We start from the raw sequence: 19,723 nt of genomic DNA, 5'->3' as shown, positions 1-19,723 counted from the left end.
CAGAGACGGTGTAAATATTATCTCGGAAGACGGCATAACTTACTGGCATAGTAGACACAGCAAGTTTTGCATTTGCAAATAACTTACTGGCACAGTAGACACAGCAGGTTATGCATTTGCAAATCATACGTTTCATATTTTGCACTGTCCATTCATACAGAATTAATTCGCCCTGCACAGCCTCCAAATGTTTAAATATGCTCAGCTTACAAGAATAAAGATGGCAATAATGGTAACAATAATTATAGTATGTTGGCAGACATTTGTGAGGGGGTTTATAGAGCTTGAGTGAAGGCTGCAACAACAACAACAACAACAACATTAACGTATATTTGCAACATGATAAATAAAAGCTTAATAGAAAACTTTTATTTATTCAAAGTATTTAAATACATTTACAGAAAACTCAAGGAGCGAGCATGCCAATAGACACCTAACATTATTAAAGATGTACGCGTGTAAATTTTAGCTCAGCTACATGGCAAATGTGTGATATGATTTGTCATACATATTAAGTAGTATTAGAAATAGAAGTAACTTACAATCCCGTCGTGAACATCCCGACGGTGAATATGATGCACGCACATGATAGCAGCTGCAGAAAATCCATAGACTGAAAAAGCGCAACAATAAGCGTTGCTTCTGTACAGCTTCGGTACTGTCACCTGTGTAATCAAGCGAATGATTTATATTTACAAAACCTATGAAATCAGGCACTCATGCAACGCTGACGTCCACTCTCTGTGTTTCCGTGTTTGTAATCAGTGTGAATCGCCTCCTTCACTCTGATTGGTTATCCACCAAGAAATGCTCTCAGCGTCATTTTGTAGTCCGGTTGTAGTTTTGTCGTTTTTTGTTCTTTCTAAAACATAAATCAAGTACAAACACGTATGGCATACTTCAGCGGTCATATATATATGTTTTTCATGTTGATACAGAATTTTGAAGAAAAAATACAAACACGCACAAAAAAAAAAATAAGTTTCAGGAAATTTCTGTCCGTCATCCATTGAGTTTTATTTTTTATTTTAAATATGCATCACAAAATGTGTTATAAATACACAGAATACATGCATGTTGTAGTTAGTTTAGTGTCCTGCGGTTATTTTTATTCAAACAGATTTCAATGGTTTCGTTTTGTTGTATAGGCTAATTGTATCAATACCAACCATCCTTTCATAATTTATTTTTACATTTAAATGATTTTAATCTGTGATTCATGAAAATAATAATATAAATGATTAAAGGAACTATAGAATTATTACATCAATTGCAAAGTTATCTAAACAATAAACAAACCAATTTAATATATTTTTTCAATAATGTAAAAAATATTTATATTACAATATCAGCCCTTATGAAAATGTTTTGTCAGCAAAGAGCATGCTTGAGATTAAATTAGACATATTAATATCCAGAGTGCAAAAATGGGACCTACATAGCGAGTCCACATCAACAACTATATATTTTGTCGTTTATCGCAAAGCTTCATACGGACAAATTATGGCAAAAAACATGCATGTTTCGTTTGACATGTTTGGTTAAATACAGAAGATGTATCTTGTGTTGAATGTTCTCAAATGTCAAAGAAAAAACTGAGAGTGCCAAGGAAAATGCGCAAGTTACGTCCTGGCACCCAAGTGCCACTTTACTCTCCCCCTTGCGACCTCTCTCTTCTTTCATTCATCTCAACCCCATCTGAATGTTTGGTTAAAAGCTGTGAAGTCCTGGCCAGGAAAAAGAGATGAAAAGGGAACGAAGGAGGACAGGAAGAAAGTTGACGGTGGTGTTTTGACAGTGGTAAATCTTACTCTGAGGTCTCAACAAATTCCTGTGCCGCTCCAAAACCTTTTGAATCAACTGAACAATATTTTTTTTTTCAAAAACATTCCACACAGTTTCATAATTAACAATGTCTTTATTTTATATAACTCTCAATATGTACATTTTTACATTACTATTTACAAGTTTATAAACCAATACAGTACAAAACATCTTTTTACAAAAGAAATTGTTCTTTTAACTTATTTAAAAGAGAATTCAATAAACCATTTGAATTGTTTGTGCATGTCATGCTCTGTCAGAAGGCCAGCTTCTCTCTCTCTCTCGCTCACAAACAGCACAACCGATCATTCCTGTTCAAAACCAAATGTTGCATTATGAAGAAAACAAATCTGATCTCATCTATAACATAACGCCAGTACATTTTGTAGGGTGTGTTCACATTACATCACAGAAACTACGGCAACACGAGATCCAAAACACAGGAAACTGTTTGATAACTGTTCTAGATTTACAAACACTGTTATATGCACGAACATCAATTCTTTATAAGGTGCACGGGTCAGGGTCAGTTTTACAATAAATCTGTGATCTTTGGCTCAAATCAGTAGAGCAAAAGTCTCTATCAAACACAATATCTAGCCTATTGTTCTCCCTCGTGATCACAATTCCAGTTATAGAGCTGATGGTTATAAGACAAGCTCTCCACACTTTAAGGTTTGCCCTGAATCACATTGGTAAACAGATTTGTGACGAATTTGCAGGAAAACTGAACATATACGGTCTACAAAAGTAAAATAAAAAGAGCTGATGGGGGAACAGAATTATAGAACGGTAAATGCTCTTAGGAAAAAAAACCAGAGAAGGTTCTTCGAAAACACCTTTCTCTGGTCACATCACTCTCACAAATAAAAACACGTCACTCAGCAACTTGCACACCAGCACCAAGACTTCAGTTTGTATAAAAATTCTTCATATAAAAAACTATTTTCAGAGCCGGCAACCAGCACCGGCATTAAAGTCTGTTGTGTCCTAACGGACCAGCGTCCATAAAGTCCTCTCATATCAGGCTCAGTGGAGGAGCAGAAAGAGGAGTACAGATATCAACGTGACGAAACTTGAGACGGGAGCCACGCGAACACCCGAACTGCCCACGCTCCTCTGCACAACTGGGATCATGGCAATAGGGTCATCTGAAAGTAGAAGAGAAGGATGATGAGTACGTTTCGTGGCCGTGTAACTTGCGTAATGTCACTCTAACACCTTGGCTTGGAAAGTCTAAAAATTCCACATCTTTTCTAAAGCAAATGGACACGCTGCCAGAAGCGAGGAGAAGAGCGGCAGATGAGAAATTCTCACCTGCTGGAAGCCTGTTTGTTGGGTTATGTACACCTCCAGCAGCCTTTACTTCCATCTCATCGTCCTTCTCATCTATCTTGTTCTTGTTCTTGGAACCTAGAACATTAAATGATATAGTTGGACTGTTAGTAAGGCTTTGGTAATTCAGTAAAGATTGCAGAAATGTCTAGTTGGTAATGCGAAGAACTGATTTGACTCACCATGAGGTCCGACTACATCCACCTTCAGTCTCAAACACTCCTGCCCATGATGGTGAAGAGGTTTGGCTGTGGAAAACAGAGAGAACATTTTGAATTGGAATCTGAAGTACTATACATTTAAATAATAATAAATGATTTAATGTGCTAATAAATGCTAATGCACAATACATGTATTTTGGTTTCATAAGGTTTTGAAAATCATTTTCAAGAAAAAGTTTAAATTTAATGACTAACATGTCATGTGGTATAAAAAGTAATACCTTATTTTTCCTCAAACTTTAAATAAATGTGAGTGTACATATAATATATATATATATATATATATATATAATTAAATTGAATAAATTAATAAGTTTCAGTTTTTTTTGCTTTTTTTTAACAAATATCCTGAATTATTAATGCATAAATATAATTTCGTTTTTGGAGAGTACACCACGTGACATGATGATGGTCTTCCTGTTTTATGTTTTTTTTTTTTCTTCGGACTTGTTGGTCACACCACATGCACTTTGATTTGGCGGACAAAATTCTCTCACATTTTTAATAAGCAGTGAAGAAGTTTTTGCTAAACATATTGAACAAATGAACTGATCAAATTTTTGGTTTAAAGGGATTTAGTGACGCGTGCTGAATTTTGCATACTCTCACAAATACAGACGTGGATACTTACAAATATAGTAGTAACTCTCTCCCTGGCGGAACTCCTTGCCCAGAGTGAAGGGAGTGAAGCGCTGGAACTTCTCAGAGAACTTCTCTGGAGCGTGAGGAGCGAAAGGTCTGGAACACTCCCAGCGCAGCTGGTCGAAAGACTGCGGCTTGCAGTTCTCATAGTCCTCCAGCTCCACCATATAGAGCACGTACCGCTCGGCCTCCTGGGATGGGATCTCGCCACGTGCGTAGTGAGGGCAGATGATGTCTAGGTAGTCATTAATCCGGACATCCACGGTGTAATCATCCCATAGGAAACTGGAAGTAGTAAGATGAGGGAGAAAGAAAAAAAAAAAAATCCATGAATGACTGTCAAAAAGTGATATACTAAACACAGACACACCTCAGTGACAGGAAAAACAGTGACAGGAAAAAGCCTCAGGCAAGCGTCATTAGTGCAAATCAAAAGCGAGAGCTACACCCTGATGCACGCGTGGGAGTAACGGTGTTCACCCTTCACCTGCTGCTTTTATTTGGGTGAAACACCCTGTAAAATCCCTCTTTTCTTTTCTGCTCTGCGTTTTGGTGTCACTTTGGGTGAAGGAGTGTATAGGGAAATTGTCCAACTGTGTTGTTCTTCATGAAAACATTTCCTTTTAATAATTTTCTCTAACTTAATTTCCATCTGTATTGTTGCTTTGTTGTGTAAACTTCTGTCAATTTTTCAGTCTAATTTCACCTTACATTTTAGAATGAATTGAATGAATCTCCCCTTTTCACCTAATCTCCCTTATGGGGGTTCCCCTTTTCAAATATATTTTACAATATAAAGGCTACTTTACATTTTCAAGAACAAAGCCTCTTTTAGACTGCGTGAAAAAAATAATTTAAATATATAATTACATTAAAAAAGTTAAATAACAAAAGCACTGAAGCCAAGGCAAATTACTTGCATAATATCTGGAAAATACATACTTTTTTTAAAACGTATATATATTTCTTGAACATCTTGAAAACCCTTTACTTTGTGTGATCCATCAAATCCTCTCCCTTGTTCTGTTGGTAACCGAGATGGAGCCGCTTAGACTGACTGGCTCTTTGAATCGGCTCTACGTGTTTTTACAGCCTCCTTCTCTGTCTGTCTCTCCTTTTATTGTCGTCTCATTTGCTTTTCTCATTTTCGTCTGATCTAAGCTTCCCTGCTGCTGTTGCCAGATGTACAAATGACAAATCCACAGGCCTTTCAGTATGTTGTTCTATCTGCGTCTTTGCTTTCATGTTGTCATTGATTTATTATAGTAAATTGTATTGTAAACATATCTGAATAAATCACAAAAAGTATCTGATTGGCTGATTAGCTTTGTGACTGCTATAAATGTATTACGACATCACATTTCCACACACCCATAATCTTCAAACCCAATCACATTACCATAACATTTACTCACATGGCCCTCATGTGAACCGCCGTCAAAACACAAGGCGGCCTCTTTCCCCCCGGTATGCCCTTTGCTCTATTACTTTCTCCCTTTTGGCACATGTATTTGTTGTTGTTGCCATCAGGAGCTAAATGACGGACAGACACACAGGCTCCTGACGGGCCCCCCGTTGTCCATTCCAACCCCCTTCATCTCTCTCTCTCTCTTTCCCACTGTGCCTCTGCGGTAAGCACTAGCCGACCTGTCTAAACAGCCTCGCGGTCTATTCAGACGGGGGGTAAACATACACATCACTGCGCTCATTAGCTCTGCTTAATGCAGAGATTAGAGTCAGTCTCGCGCAGCTTCTGATCAGCAGTGTGTTCAAAAGACAGGGTGTACGCCTTGCTAAGCCAGCTGACTTTTCTGTGTGTGGGAAGGCAGTGTTTTTTTTTAGTGTGTATTCAATATGCCAGTCAACAAATCAAAGGTGATGAGACCAAGTAAGGGTGGATGTGTAGCTGGTCAAAGGGATTCGAAAACAGAAATCAGTGTGAATGCTTTGGCGGTTTCAGTTTCGCTCTATTTTTCTTGAGAACAAGACTGATTGCCCCGTCTCATTTCCTCTGAAGTCCCTTTGAAGCAGCTGATCTGGAGCTGTTTGAAACCTGGTGGCAAGATCAAGACAACACCACAAATTGGGTGTCATTAACTCATCCCCCAAACATCAGTCTAAGGCACATGTCTAATCCTTTTTTGGTCACTAAGGTGTTTGCCTTGAGATGCACAATATCGGTTATTGGCTAATATAATGTATATTACTATAATGGCTAATATACATAAATATTTCTGATGAATGGCATGTATATGTATGGGGAAAATAATTGTATTACTAAACATTAGGTCTATTATAGCGATCATTTTATTATGACAATTAAAATAAATTGTTGCAAATTCATAGAAATTTTCCATTCTGTACATTATAATGTTGTAATGCCCAAATACTCACAGCATTTAAAATGAGTGTTTTTTTTATTTATTTATTTTGACATTAATTGGCCATTTATCAGAAAACGATTGACTTATCTGTGCATCTCTAGCTTGATTTCATACTGAGAGGGTCTGGTGGGCCCTCACACTATGATTCCCATGGCCGTCTAATCTCTCTGAGCTGATCCAAGGCCAGCCGCTGATAGCTCAAACAATCACAGAGCAGCTCTGTTGTGCTTTTCCTCCTAGTGAGCGGTCACTTCAAACGCCGCTCTGCCCACGGTTTCCCGTGTGACACTTCGCTCTGTGATGGGCCGAGCGTGAGAGTGATGCTGTTGTAAGAGGGGCACCGATCCATGTAAACACCACACATTTCAGGGGAGTGTCTGTACCTGCGGCCCCTGGGGGCCACATCACTCATCTGTTTATCACAAGACAAAGAGGAGCCTGTGTTTAAGTGTTTGCGTCTGGGCTTAAAGAGTTTGGGTTTAAAGTTGCACTCAGTAATTTGTTTGTGAAACTAATTAGGTTGGTCACGTGAGCCGACCAACTCATTGTAGAATAAAACAGCATTTATTAAAGGGTTAGTTCACCCAAAAATGAAAATTCTGTCATTAATTACTCACCCTCATGTCGTTGGACAGCCGCAAGTCCTCCGTTCATATTCGGAACACAAATGAAGATATTTTAGTTGAAAGTTGATGGCTGAGAAAGGCTTCAGACAGGCCTCCATTGGCATTCAGTACATTGACACTTCCAAGATCCATGAAAGGCACTTAAAACGTCGTTACAAAGTCTATCTCACCACAGTGACTCTACAATAATCTTACGATGCGACGACAATAGTTTTTGTGCGCAAAAAAAAAATCAAAATAACACCTTTATCCAACTTGTTCTCGACTTCCGTGTATGCCTTCACGACGCATGCGCGAGAATATGACGCAGATCCGGCGTTCGGACATATGACCCAGAAGCGATTTGTTTACGAGCAGAGGAAGACGCGCGTGTCTAAGCTGTTGGATTCTACATTGATTGTGCTTTAGGTCTCGGCGTAGTGCTCAAAATGGAGCTTAAGTGTGTATTTCATGGATTCCCGAACACCGGCGCTACGTCATATTCTCGCGCATGCGTCGTGGAGGCATACACGGAAGTCGAGAACAAGTTGGAAAAAGGTGTTATTTTGATTTTTTTTTTGCGCACAAAAACTATTGTTGTCGCATTGTAAGATTATTGTAGAGTCACTGTGGTGAGATAGACTTTGTAACGACGTTTTAAGTGCCTTTCATAGATCTTGGAAGTGTCAATGTACTGAATGCCAATGGAGGCCTGTCTGAAGCCTTTCTCAGCCATCAGCTTTCAACTAAAATATCTTCATTTGTGTTCCGAATATGAACGGAGATCTTACGGGTGTCCAACGACATGAGGGTGAGTAATTAATGACAGAATTTTCATTTTTGGGTGAACTAACCCTTTAAGCTAATAATATGACTGGAGTCTTCATCTTATGCAAGTGTCAAAAAAAAATTATTCACCAAGGATGCATTAAATTAATCAAAATTGGCAGTAAAGATTTTTACACTATTACAAAAATAAATCTGTTTCAAATAAATGTGGTACTTTTGAAAATTATATTCAAAGAATCCTGAAAAATAGACGGGTTCCACAAAAATATCAAGTAGAACAACGGTTTTCAATATTGATAAGAAATGTTTCTTGAGCACCATATTAGATTGATTTCTGAACGATCATGTGACACTGAAGACTGAAAATTCAGCTTTGCCATCACAGGAATAAATTAAATTTTGAAATGTATTAAAATAGAAAACAGTTATTTTTTAAAAATTGCTGTTTTACTGTATTTTTGGTCAAATAAATGCAGCCTTGGTGAGCATAATAGACTTTCAAAATTCAAATACTAAAGTTAATCTTGCACTAACATACATGTTTGTGTATGTTCCCCTTTCCTCTCAATAGTTTGTCTGCTCGCCCCCTCTTTCACTTTTGGCTAAATGTTTCAAACTGTCAGGCGGGTCACTAATGTCAAAGTTCAGGGTCAGATTTTTCAGACACACCCTTACACAGTCAGCAGGGCACACACACACACACACACACACACACACAGAGAGAGAGAGACGGCCAGCGCTGTGTGCTTCAGAACAGATGTACTCACTGCCAACTGCACTATACTCGCTGTCAGCAGTTGAGACACACACACACGCACGCACGCACGCAGATGAGGGTTCGGTTACTGAAAACCTTTAAGACCTGCTGCTTGTCATGACAAGTATTATGATCCTATTTTAGTGGCTTGTTCTCACACTATCAAGTAATAAAACCTGTTCAAGCGCGCGCACGAAGCTTTCACGCTATTTGTGTCTGTCTGGCTTTCTTTCTCCACTGCAAGTTATAATATACAGAGACGTCTCAGTTTTGCGCCTTCGTCCCGTTAAAGTCTGACAGGTTCAAGGTGCTAAGTCACCACTAAGTCCTTTCCACCTCACCGCTCTCTCACTTTCTTTCCGAGCAGTATGTTCTCGTATTGTCCTTCTCGTCGATTACATGCCAGTAATTACCCCAGCCGTAGTGGAACGGGTCGGAATGCCAGCCAGCTAATCCGCTCTTCCAAACCAGGGATTATCACACTGAGCACACGGATCACACCGCTGCTATTCACCAGCACCAGACTTATCCAATATGGCCCGTTTGCAGGGGTTAATGTGGGGGTGGGGGGTTACAGATACATGTTTCAAGTCAAGATGGAGTGGGGGTAGGGCTGCACAATATATTGTATTTATTGAAATATCACGATATGCATATCACAGTGGTTTGAGATTACAATATCTTAATACTTTGAGTTAAATTGAAAAATTTAAGTTTTAGGTCAACGCAGATAGCAGAGAATAAATGATCGTCTCATGTACACTCTAAAAAAGTATTTAGGGTCCATTTTATTGTGTTAATATGAAGACATTTTCCACACTGTTATCTCACAGGCGTTTACCTGTATTTTGAATTACGCTCTGCTTTGTGTTTTGTTTTAGGGTTAAAAGGAAATGTCTGTAAACTAAACGGATAATGTCCTTGCAGTTGTTTTCTAGTGATTTTTTGTAAATTATTGTACCACATATCACAAGTTATTGCACATCACATTTTTCTTCAGTATCGAGCAGAAGTGGAAGTCATGTGATTATACGGATATGAGTCTAGTATTTCAGTGAGACTTTGTGTGAGTTTAGAGCAGACAACCAAAATGTCACCCCATCTATCACTGTCCTTTTGCTCCACCCCTATCTGTATATTATATATATCACCCCCTTCCTCCATCTTCTCCACCCTCTTTCTTTCTCCATTCTGTTTAAAATCACATTATAAACTTGGGCCTCTTCATTCAGGCTAATGTTTTAGAGAAACACTCCTTTCTCTCTATCTGACCTCTAACCTGTCACCCATCCCCCTGTCCTATCTTTCTCAGTCCGTTCCTTACAAATGCCTGATTTCCCCCTCCTCCCTGTCTCTTTCACTTTCAAATGGATGCTAATTGCCTGCTGATACGCTAGCTTGGTAGCATACTGTGAGCTTTAGTCAAAGTCAGCACCTTTATCACAAAAAGTACCTGTGAAATAATAAACCGAAAACAATATAGCCTAGTCACTGAGAGAAATGAAAATGATCATCAAGTACTGTAAGCATTCTCTAGGTGGCGACAGTGCGCTGCTAAAGACGCTAAAGGCAAACGCTTGACTTGAGGTAAATAAGTAACACCAGGAAACAAGTTTCTGGTTCTTTTGTTTACATTTGTGAGCTCACACAGGTCACACACTTTACTACAGCGACAATTACACAATCTAGCACACTACAGACAGAAAAACAGGAAAACTCCAACTCAACAGGGCAGTGGGAATCAAAACAGTAATCAGGGGCTGAACAAGATAGACAAAGGGGGCTGTGTGGGAAAAAAAAAGTGCACAGAAAGATGGAGCAGGGAGGGTATAAGGACATATAAAGAGAAATAGTGAGGAAGTCTGGGCTGGAGATAAGGAGAAGAGAGGAAGAGCTCAGAATAAGGGGCTTTAAGGGTTAAAACAGCAAGAAATGTAGTCCTAGAGTCATTCATATACATAAAACAGATTACTTCGGCCTATTATTAATCATCATTACTTAACCAGTTGAAACCCTAAAATGGAATACTAATCTGCGATTAGATATCAGATATGGTCCGGAAAGAGCTACGGTTTCATAAATCAATCAACCGCCAAGATGGTTGAACATTCTATAATGCTTTGTGGAATTATGGATTATATTTCCATACACATCCATTTCTGTGTAAATCGGGATTATACAGCGCTAGATTACACTGGAGTCTATAAATATACGCAGTGATTTCTGTGTGAATGGGTCATCCAGCCAGATTACACACATCTACGTATAATCTGAGGCCGTTTCACAGATTACAGACCTGCCTACATTGCTGGCTGTGTTTGTGTCTATGAGCCAGAGACAGAGAACAAGGGGGTGGGTGGGGGGGCTAAAGAAGATAGATAGATTTACAGCCTGTCTGTGGAATCTGTCTGGATATGTACGCTGATCTGTCTGCTCCCCTCCTCCTCAAGACAATGCAGCACTAAATGCCCAGATACATGTAAAAGATCAAACAAAGCGAATCTGGCAAGGAAGGGATGGACAAAGGGGAAATGGGGTGGACAATGAGTGGACAGCTGAAAGGTCAAGTATAGCAACATGTTTGCTGGAAGGAATCCCAGTCTACTAAATATACTCTAATCGCACATTCCCCCCTGCATGCGAGCCAGCAAAACTTTGACGAGGGAACACACATGCATATGACAACATGTATGCGAAAATAAACACAGGATTCAGGTTCGGGAGTAATGATTTGATGATGCTAACATGACGAGACCGTACACTTCCCCTTCAGCGTGCAAGCGTAGGCATGCAACGGGCACAAAAACAGACCGGCGAAAACAACGTCCATATGTCAAGCCGGACCTGAAAATCCAGTCTCCTCGAGGCGCAGACTCACGCACATATACCCGTCAAACCAGAGCAACAGCCCGCCAAAGGCCACGTGCAGAAGATTAAATCATTACGGTTCACTCACACACACTCACTCACTCAGGTACAAAAACAGTGTGTTTTGTGTTTGCTTGCATGCAATCGCTTTTACGCCCACAGGCAGAATCAGATGATCACGCAATTAATATTTAACATCACCTATCTGCCATTGATTAGTCGAGCCTGACTAATTCACTTATATACTAACTGATTGAGTTTCACGGGCTGATTGAACAATCACTGGCTACGATGGAAGTCGTTAAAAGGAAAGACAAGCAAAAGAAGAAACCCAAAAATCAGATGAATGGAAATTGTTTCTTTTTTTCTTAGAATGTAAGATTAATGAGAAAGGTTTAACTTGGAAAACGACAGTTCGCACCACACCTGCCAGATTATGACCAGCTCAAGAAGGGATTATATTTACAAATCTTTTGTTTTATGTGTGGGTGTTTGTTTTTAACCTTTTCAATGCTAATATTGTCATGTTCTCTGTGAATGTGCGCAAGAACGAGAGCTTTAAAAGAAGACATCTGCACAGTTTTTTAATGTAGAGATTTAGCGGTTTTGTTCAACAAATTTTCTTGTTGTGGTTACGCAACCCTTTTCTATGGATGTGGACCATGTCGGGATTAGGGACCGGACCACGCACCAGACTGCTGCCCCATAATCCCCTCCACCTCTTTTTCTCCATCTCCATCAAAGTCTCTTACTCAAATTACCAATCCTTCTTTTTTTATACCCTAATCCAAGCAGCTCCTATTACTCCTTCAATTTCTCTTCCGCCTCATTCTTTTCACAGCAGGTCCTAAAAGAGTTTGGTCTCCATTACATGATTTCTTGAAGCCATCCCTCCTTCTGTCTGTCTTCAGGAACAGCTGCTGCTTCTCTCTCCATCTCTCTCTGCTGGCTGATAGTGAGCCAGGTTCTTCTGAGACCGTGTCTGGTTAAGGCTGGTACACACTCATGTTGCGCAACTACGACATTGATAAATTACTCACTGAAAGCAGACTGAATCACAACAGACGGTGTGAATCACCTGTGACATCACAAAAACTTCCAATCGGGTCATGACTGCGAGCACGGATTCATTCCGGTTATCACCAGTTAACTTTTACGACAACAGGTTTATCATTGCGTGTACGTGAAAAGTCCAGGTGAAAGTCGATGACAACCAGAAGCGGGAAAAAGATGCCAGCACATGGTCAAAGGTTCTGTTTTACAGTCAACAAGTCTCTGATATCCACAAAAGCCCATTTTCTTGTACTTGAGTTCCCTGCTAAAAGCGTAATAAATAGCTCTGATTGCTGTCTTTCGTATTGATCTCTCTAAAGTGCCTGATGACCTGTCCTTCCTCACTACGAGGTGAGATTACAAATGCAATCATTTAATGAAACACATATCAAAGTGCTTTAGGTTTATATAACCTGTATGATCTGTAAACTGTAACAATTTAATATCAAACTAAGAGTAACAAGATACCTCCCATAAAAAGCACACGCTACTACTAGTTATATTAGTCCAGTGTGCTCATGTCTGTTTATTTATTGCTGTGTGTATGCGTCTGTAAACGTTTGCTATATTTACATTTTTTGCTGTGCATCTCCAGTTTTGTGTGAAGTATAAAGTATGGTAAATATCATCTAGGAAGACAGCCTGTCAATAAAATGCCCACACAAATATAGTAAAACTAACATGTGTGTATGTATATTTAGGCTGATCTGTCTGTCCATCTGTCTGGTTTCTTTCCATGTAGCCTACATCTCTGCCCAGCTGCTGTCTCTTATACAGTAATTATCATGTCATTTGCTAACACATGTTAAAGGTTAGACTAGAGGCAGAGATAATAATCAAAGCAATGAAGTGTGTGATAACTGAACTGAAAGCGTAAACAACTTGAACTAACAGAACTTGCAAGCCAGGGTAATGATTTGCCAAGTTAAAAGTTATATGTTGATCTAAACATGCTACTTTCCCCACTGTATGAAAACAGAAACTGCAACAAAACATTGCATACACCATATCAAAAAAAGAGATATAGCCGCTAACGGAAACTATTTAGAGTGATAAAGCAATGCATATAATACGTACTTTATGGTTCGTTTACATTCAAGCTTTTAGTTGGACAACATGTGTTACTGTTGGTGCAGAGATTTCAGACACCACAGAAGAATACTAACAAGAGAGTTACATCTTATAAAGGGCAAAATGATTTCTATAAAGGTGGAAAAGATTGCTAAATAGTACATAGTAAAGGAGCATGCAGTAAAATACTTACTTTGCGTTCGAGCTGTTCCAGTAAACACTGTGTCGCTCCGCAGACGCGTACCAGGCGCTGACGCTCACCGCAACACACACCAGCCACAGAAAATCCATTGAGTCCGGGAATGGGATATAATGCTCTTCAAGGGAATATATACGAGTGCAAAGGATTGTTTTGCAAGTTGAATAGACACTTCTGCAGTACAAGAATCGCTGAAGCACTATTGACTCGGTTCAATTGAATAACAGGTTTGTATGAGTCTCTCACAGAAACAGTCGCGGTTATGCCTGATGAAATGTGCGCTCAGTCCGCTTTATCAATCAGCTACATAAGCCACGCCTTCAAGTGCAAGCAGCCAATGAAAACATTGACTTTTTTTAGACACGCCTCTACGCACAGGCTGTCAACAGAAGTGAACAGATTAAATCAGTGCTGTTTTAGTATGATTTGTATATATACTATAGTGTTTATTGATATTTAGGTTTCATTTTTAGTCATTTTGTGCTTTGTCTTTTTCGTTATTTTTGTATTACTAGTATTTTGTTCAGCTTTAGTTTGTTTATTTCCAGTTAGTAGAGGCAACATTTCTAATATTTATATATTATATTTTATTTCAGCTTTATTACAGTTAACACAAATAGTTCACTTTCAGTTAATAATAATAACCTTGAAACAAATCAGTATTTTTAAATATTAAAATGTTGTTGTCTAACTGGCTACTTAATATTTCCATCAAAGTAAACATATGTATTTATGGATATTTGTTTTTATTATAAAGTAACCCAACTTCCTTTTGTTCGTTGTTTTATAATTGCTTATTTTACATTTATTTATTTTTAATAACAATATTTTTCATCTATATGCTTTTTTTCAAGCCTGAAATGGTTCTATGGCGTATGTTTACTGGATATAACCCTGTTCCGTATTAATCAGTATGACAGTAAATTGAGTAATTTACCGTGGGCAGTCTTTTTCAGTTATGAAATATTACATTTGGAAACTGCGCATTGTGTAGAGTGACAAACAAAAGCAGGCTTTTCCTGGGTATCAATCAAAAAAGAGTAATCTCTAAAATCCCCCTTTACACTTGATAACATTATTATGACATCTGCACTACAGTCATCGGGGCTTTTCCCCCTCATCCCAACTCCACAGGGGGGTACCTCTAATCCAGGCCCGGCTACTCATCCTAGGGTCACAATGGAAAGCTATTATCCTCACTTATGTCCAGGTTTTTGACTTGAGGTTAGATAGGTGAGCCAAGTGTTAAGCATGTCTACCTGCGGACCATTTTGGGCTGGGCTAGGCAGGGCTGGGCAGGCTCATGCTTGTTCCATGTTGTTGAAGGATTCAGTTCGGGACGATTAGTCAAGGCTAAGTGTGTATATATGAGTGAGGGTGCTTTTCCGTCTGCTTTGAGAGCAATGCGTCACCTTCGCCAGGTGAACAGGGACAGTATGGATATAATTTATGACTACTCAGTCTGAGCTTTGCGGAATAAAGTATGCTCATGAGCTCCATCGGCGTAGGAGGTAGAGCTCGGAGCAAATGTTCAGGAACAGATCTACCCACAGCAGGCTTCCCTTTACAGCAGGGCTTGGCATCGAGCACTGAGCTCTATCACAGTCTATGACAGAAGCTGAAATTCCTCTCAGTCTTATTCTCTCTTTTCTTTGCTCTTGTACACACTGTCTTTTTTGTTCTCTCACTTTCCTCCTACACAGTAGCCGATGCGGTCTATAAAGTGTGGATAGATCTGTGTAGGACTGTTTAGCATTTGTCGGGCCATACTGTCCACTTGTGTGTGCGAGTGTGCGTGTATGCGTATGAATGTGAATGGGCAGTTGTCCAGCGTTCCGACCGGTGGCTGAACAAAGGGTGCATTTGAATAACGGACTGCATCTTTACAAAGCCATCAAGGTGTAAACGACTTCCCTATTCAGCCTGGAAACCCTGCATCCAGTACAACACAAATTCTCTAACGTCCTGTTAATGTTAGTATGTAAAAGTGCTCCATTTTTATTGCAGCATTCAGCCAAAGTGTTCATTTCAATGGCCCTCAGAGTCATTTAGCGAGGCAACTGCTTGACGGATATCCCAACAAAGCATTCATGATGAAAAATGAGAAGAAGGATCATTTAATAGCAACACCTTATGAAGTGTTGTTTAGAGTTAATTTAGCGTTTAAGCTGTCAAGTTGCTAATGCACATCCTCGTGGGCTCAGGAGATCTCATCTGTGCAACAAAGAAAATTATTCACCGCTTTGATTAGCTTCTAACTTCAGATGGGAATGATGAAATATCTCATGAAAAATGTATTTATTCCTCAACGCGAAACAAGCCCATAGCTGTTATCCTGAGCTGATGCGTCTCTATGGAACACTTACTTTGTTTGTTAGTTGCCTGACATGCAAAATTAGCTCCATAGTTATGCAACAAAAGAAATGGCAACAATAATAACATTGACAAACTTTGGTCAACCTGTACATGCTTTAAGCTGTGTCTGCCCAGCAGAAACTATTTATATGCACAATGTTTTGGTTTCTAGGCCTCACCTGAGTCAATAATTACTGAGATTTAATTACTTTTTTGCTAATAGCATGTAACACTTGCTCCCGAAATGGTTGGAGTGGGTGGGTTAATGAATCTGTGATCAATGGAAAGGGTGGTTATGTGGTTCTATGATAAAAGGTGAAGACCTAGGTAGGGTGTAAGAGCCGTTGAGGGTTTGGTTGGAAATGGGAGTGGATCTGTGTTTCGTTACGTCAGATACACCCAGAGGCATATAGAGAACTTGATATTGCGAAACACTGAGAGGGAGAGATGAAACGATGGAAAGAGGAAAAAACTGGAGAGCAAAATAGATTTACTTTGAAAATTGCATAATATAAATGAACAAAAGTGATGGATGACCTGGAGAATGGAGTAGGTGTTCATGTAGGAGAAAATCAACAGTTAGAGAACTAAATATTCAGAATGCAAAAATAGAGAATATTGATGGCCCATATAGGATCTTCAAGCAGTTTTACCTATGGGCTGCTGCTACAAAGAAACTTTCCACAACGATCTGGTGTTAGAAAATGGCCAAGGCTGTTTTTTTAATCAACAATACAGAAAACAGTACTATTGGGAAATATTATTACAATTTAAAATGTGATATATAAAGTTGAGTATATTTTATTCCTGATAGCAAAGCAGAATTACTCCAGTCTTCAGTGTCACATGATCCTTCAGAAATCATTCTAATATGATGATTTGCTGCTCAAGAAACATTTCTTATTATTATCATTGTTGAAAACGGTTGTGCTGCTAAATATGTAACTGTAATTTAAGGATTTTTTGATGAATATAAAGTTCATTAGAGCATTTATTTGAAATCTTTTGTAACATTATTAATAACTTTACTGATAAAATACTAACCCAAACTTTCTTATATTTCTTTTTTGAATAAATTCATTTTGTACATTTGGATGTACTCTACTTTGCCACCCAGAATTCAGAAAATGCAGCTAAAATGTTCAGTGCAATTTAAAAATAAATATTTATATACTATAATAAAATAATAAAAACGTATATACTGTATACACATGTAAATAGAAATACACATATGTATATAAAAAAAAAAGAAATATATATAAATTACACTATTATAGTGAGTCCTATGGTGCGCATACACAAACACACACGTGGGTTTTCATGTTTTATGGGGACTTTCCATAGGCGTAATGGTTTTTATACCGTACATACCGTATATTCTATCCCCCTACACTGCCCCTGCCCCTAAACCTACCCATTGCAGGAGACATTCTGCATTTTTACATTTTCAAAAAACATCACTTAGTCTGATTTATAAGATGTTTTCCTCATGGGGACTTAAAAATGTCCCCACAAGGATGAGGATTTCGGATATTGCCATCTTTGTGGGGATTACCAGTCCCCACACACACACACACACACACACACACACACACACACACACACACACACACACACACACACACACACACACACACACACACACACACACACACACACACACACACACACACACACACACACACACACACACACACACACACACACACACACACACACACACACACACACACACACACACACACACACACACACACACACACACACAATTCTGCAATTAAATAATTTTGCACTTCTTTTAGATAACATGATAACATGAGTTTGTGCAAAGTGCTTCATCTAAAAAAATAATTGAAAGAGACATTTTTAAATCCAAGAAATTCCAGGTTTACTCAGATTTTCTTTTGTCTCAGACTTTTGTTCTTCACCGGGTGTATGAGAATATTTCTTATTCATGCCCGTGGACACATGTACTTAGAAACATTTTTAAAATGAATCTGGCAAGCTGTATTGAAATCAAAGCCTGTTTTCTATGACCTCCATCTGAGGTCATCAATTAGGTACGCAGCAGTCTGACCCCATGGCACACATACACACTTCTGTCGCCCTAATTAACTCCCTGGTTGGTCACACTCTGTCTCATTGCGGCACACTCCAACAAGCTGTTCTCTTTTTGGGGATACAATAGGATGATTCCTCATTAGCATACAGGTGGTCTGCATTGTGGACCCGGCTCTGGTTGAAGGCACACTCCTCTACAATGGAGCTCCTGTTACTCCATAAGGGGCAAATGAAGGACCACGCATGCATTCAAAAGCTGATGTTCACACATACTCGCACACTTCTGTTTCAACTCTTAAACACAGGCCAATTATTAACTGAACTATTCTCTGCACAGACGTTGAGTCATTTTCTCTGGCTCTTCCTAGTCATTTCTCTTAGCCTTTTCTCCATGTGTCCTTTCTTTTGTTCTTGAAGCACTCTTAATGTTTACAATACCTCATTCCTTTCATGACATATTAATGTATCCTAACTTGTTTAAGCCATTTTCCATGTTCTTTTCAACCAAATATCTTTTACTCTCTCTACATATGAACTTTCTTCTAGTGAAAATATTTGTTTTTGATCCGAAAGATCAAGAGAATGGCAATAAAATGTTAACTGTCTCATTTTATTTACTTATTTATTTATATAAAGTAGCATAATTGTAGTAGGCAAAAGTGTTTTAAAACACTGGCAGAAATCATGCATTCACAAACTCACTCAGGAGATAATTTGCTTTAAACTGAACATTTGATCACACCTTTATGGCATTTGCAACTCTTATGAAGTAATACACGAGGATCACAAAAAGTTAGAAAAAAATTGTCATGTGGCATTTTTTTAAGGGAGCACCAATGGCAGTCCTGGCTCACATGCTCCATCAAAAAATGAAACATTTTGTTTTTTAATTCAAACTCTACTTTAATGTTTTAACACCAGTTCTCTATATTTCTGACACATTCTTGTCTATTTAAGCATGTTTCCATTGCTCACTCTCAGTTTGTATAAAGCCTCTCTAAATTTAGAGGTGGTCAGAAGGCTTAGTGTTATGATTATGAATTTTCTTGTTTTGATTATGCAAGCGCAAGCTTTATCATGAATGTGGACCATGTCAGGATTAAAAGCAGCAGATGAAAGATTGGTCTATATGCCAGACGCTGCCACAGTTTCTCTATTTCTCTCTCTTTCTTCTACAGTACCTCCTCCATCACACACACGCACGCGCACACACACGCACGCGCACACGCACACGCACACGCACACACACACACACACACACACACACACACACACACACACACACACACACACACACACACACACACACACACACACACACACACACACACACACACACACACACACACACACACACACACACACACACACACACACACACACACACACACACCACTAGTAATTATCATCCATATCTGATCTCTGTGTTTTTTTTCCTTGCTTCATCAGGTGTCGTCTTACCGAGCAGTTATTTTACTTCTTTGTTTCCTGTCTTTCTTCAATGACATTCACATAAATACACTCAGACTTGTGGGGATGGTTCTTAAACCATAGTATGT

The 19,723-nt window shown here is 38.9% G+C and overlaps 2 protein-coding genes across 4 annotated transcripts in view; both read right to left on the bottom strand.

Annotated features, from left to right (window-relative positions):
• The window catches only part of slc50a1 (solute carrier family 50 member 1), a 214,583-nt gene extending 213,810 nt beyond the window's left edge, over positions 1 to 773 (bottom strand). Inside the window, exon 1 of one of the 3 annotated variants that reach the window (XR_013818035.1) lies at positions 543 to 759. Coding sequence is in view for 1 of the 3 variants with exons in the window: in XM_079836902.1 (XP_079693028.1) it covers positions 543 to 610 (68 nt within the window). In the remaining 2 variants the exon portion in view is untranslated. Of the gene's footprint in view, positions 1 to 542 lie in introns of all 3 variants that reach the window. The other 2 variants (XM_079836902.1, XM_079836903.1) reach the window with 2 other exon arrangements.
• A 257-nt stretch (positions 774 to 1,030) lies between these two features.
• Positions 1,031 to 14,016, bottom strand: efna1b (ephrin-A1b). Its single transcript, XM_079836400.1, has 5 exons — positions 13,743 to 14,016; positions 4,012 to 4,307; positions 3,342 to 3,407; positions 3,142 to 3,237; positions 1,031 to 2,975 (listed from the first exon to the last, which is right to left on the bottom strand). Exons 1-5 carry the CDS (start codon positions 13,838 to 13,840, stop codon positions 2,854 to 2,856), a joined length of 678 nt encoding a protein of 225 aa, XP_079692526.1. The 5' UTR covers positions 13,841 to 14,016; the 3' UTR covers positions 1,031 to 2,853.
• Between the last annotated feature and the right edge of the window lie 5,707 nt (positions 14,017 to 19,723).

This window comes from Gobio gobio (genome assembly GCF_949357685.1).
Source record: "Gobio gobio genome assembly, chromosome: 15".
NCBI classification, from domain to species: Eukaryota; Metazoa; Chordata; class Actinopteri; order Cypriniformes; family Gobionidae; genus Gobio; species Gobio gobio.
This window is presented reverse-complemented; position numbering and strand designations above follow the sequence as displayed.

Coding starts and splice junctions, on each gene's coding strand:
- efna1b (XM_079836400.1), bottom strand. CDS start 13,840: ATGGATTTTCTGTGGCTGGTGTGTGTTGCGGTGAGCGTCAGCGCCTGG. Junction 3,408..4,011: donor AGAGAGTTACTACTATATTT/GTAAGTATCCAC, acceptor TGTTTTCCACAG/CCAAACCTCTTCACCATCAT. Junction 3,238..3,341: donor GGATGTAGTCGGACCTCATG/GTGAGTCAAATC, acceptor TTAATGTTCTAG/GTTCCAAGAACAAGAACAAG.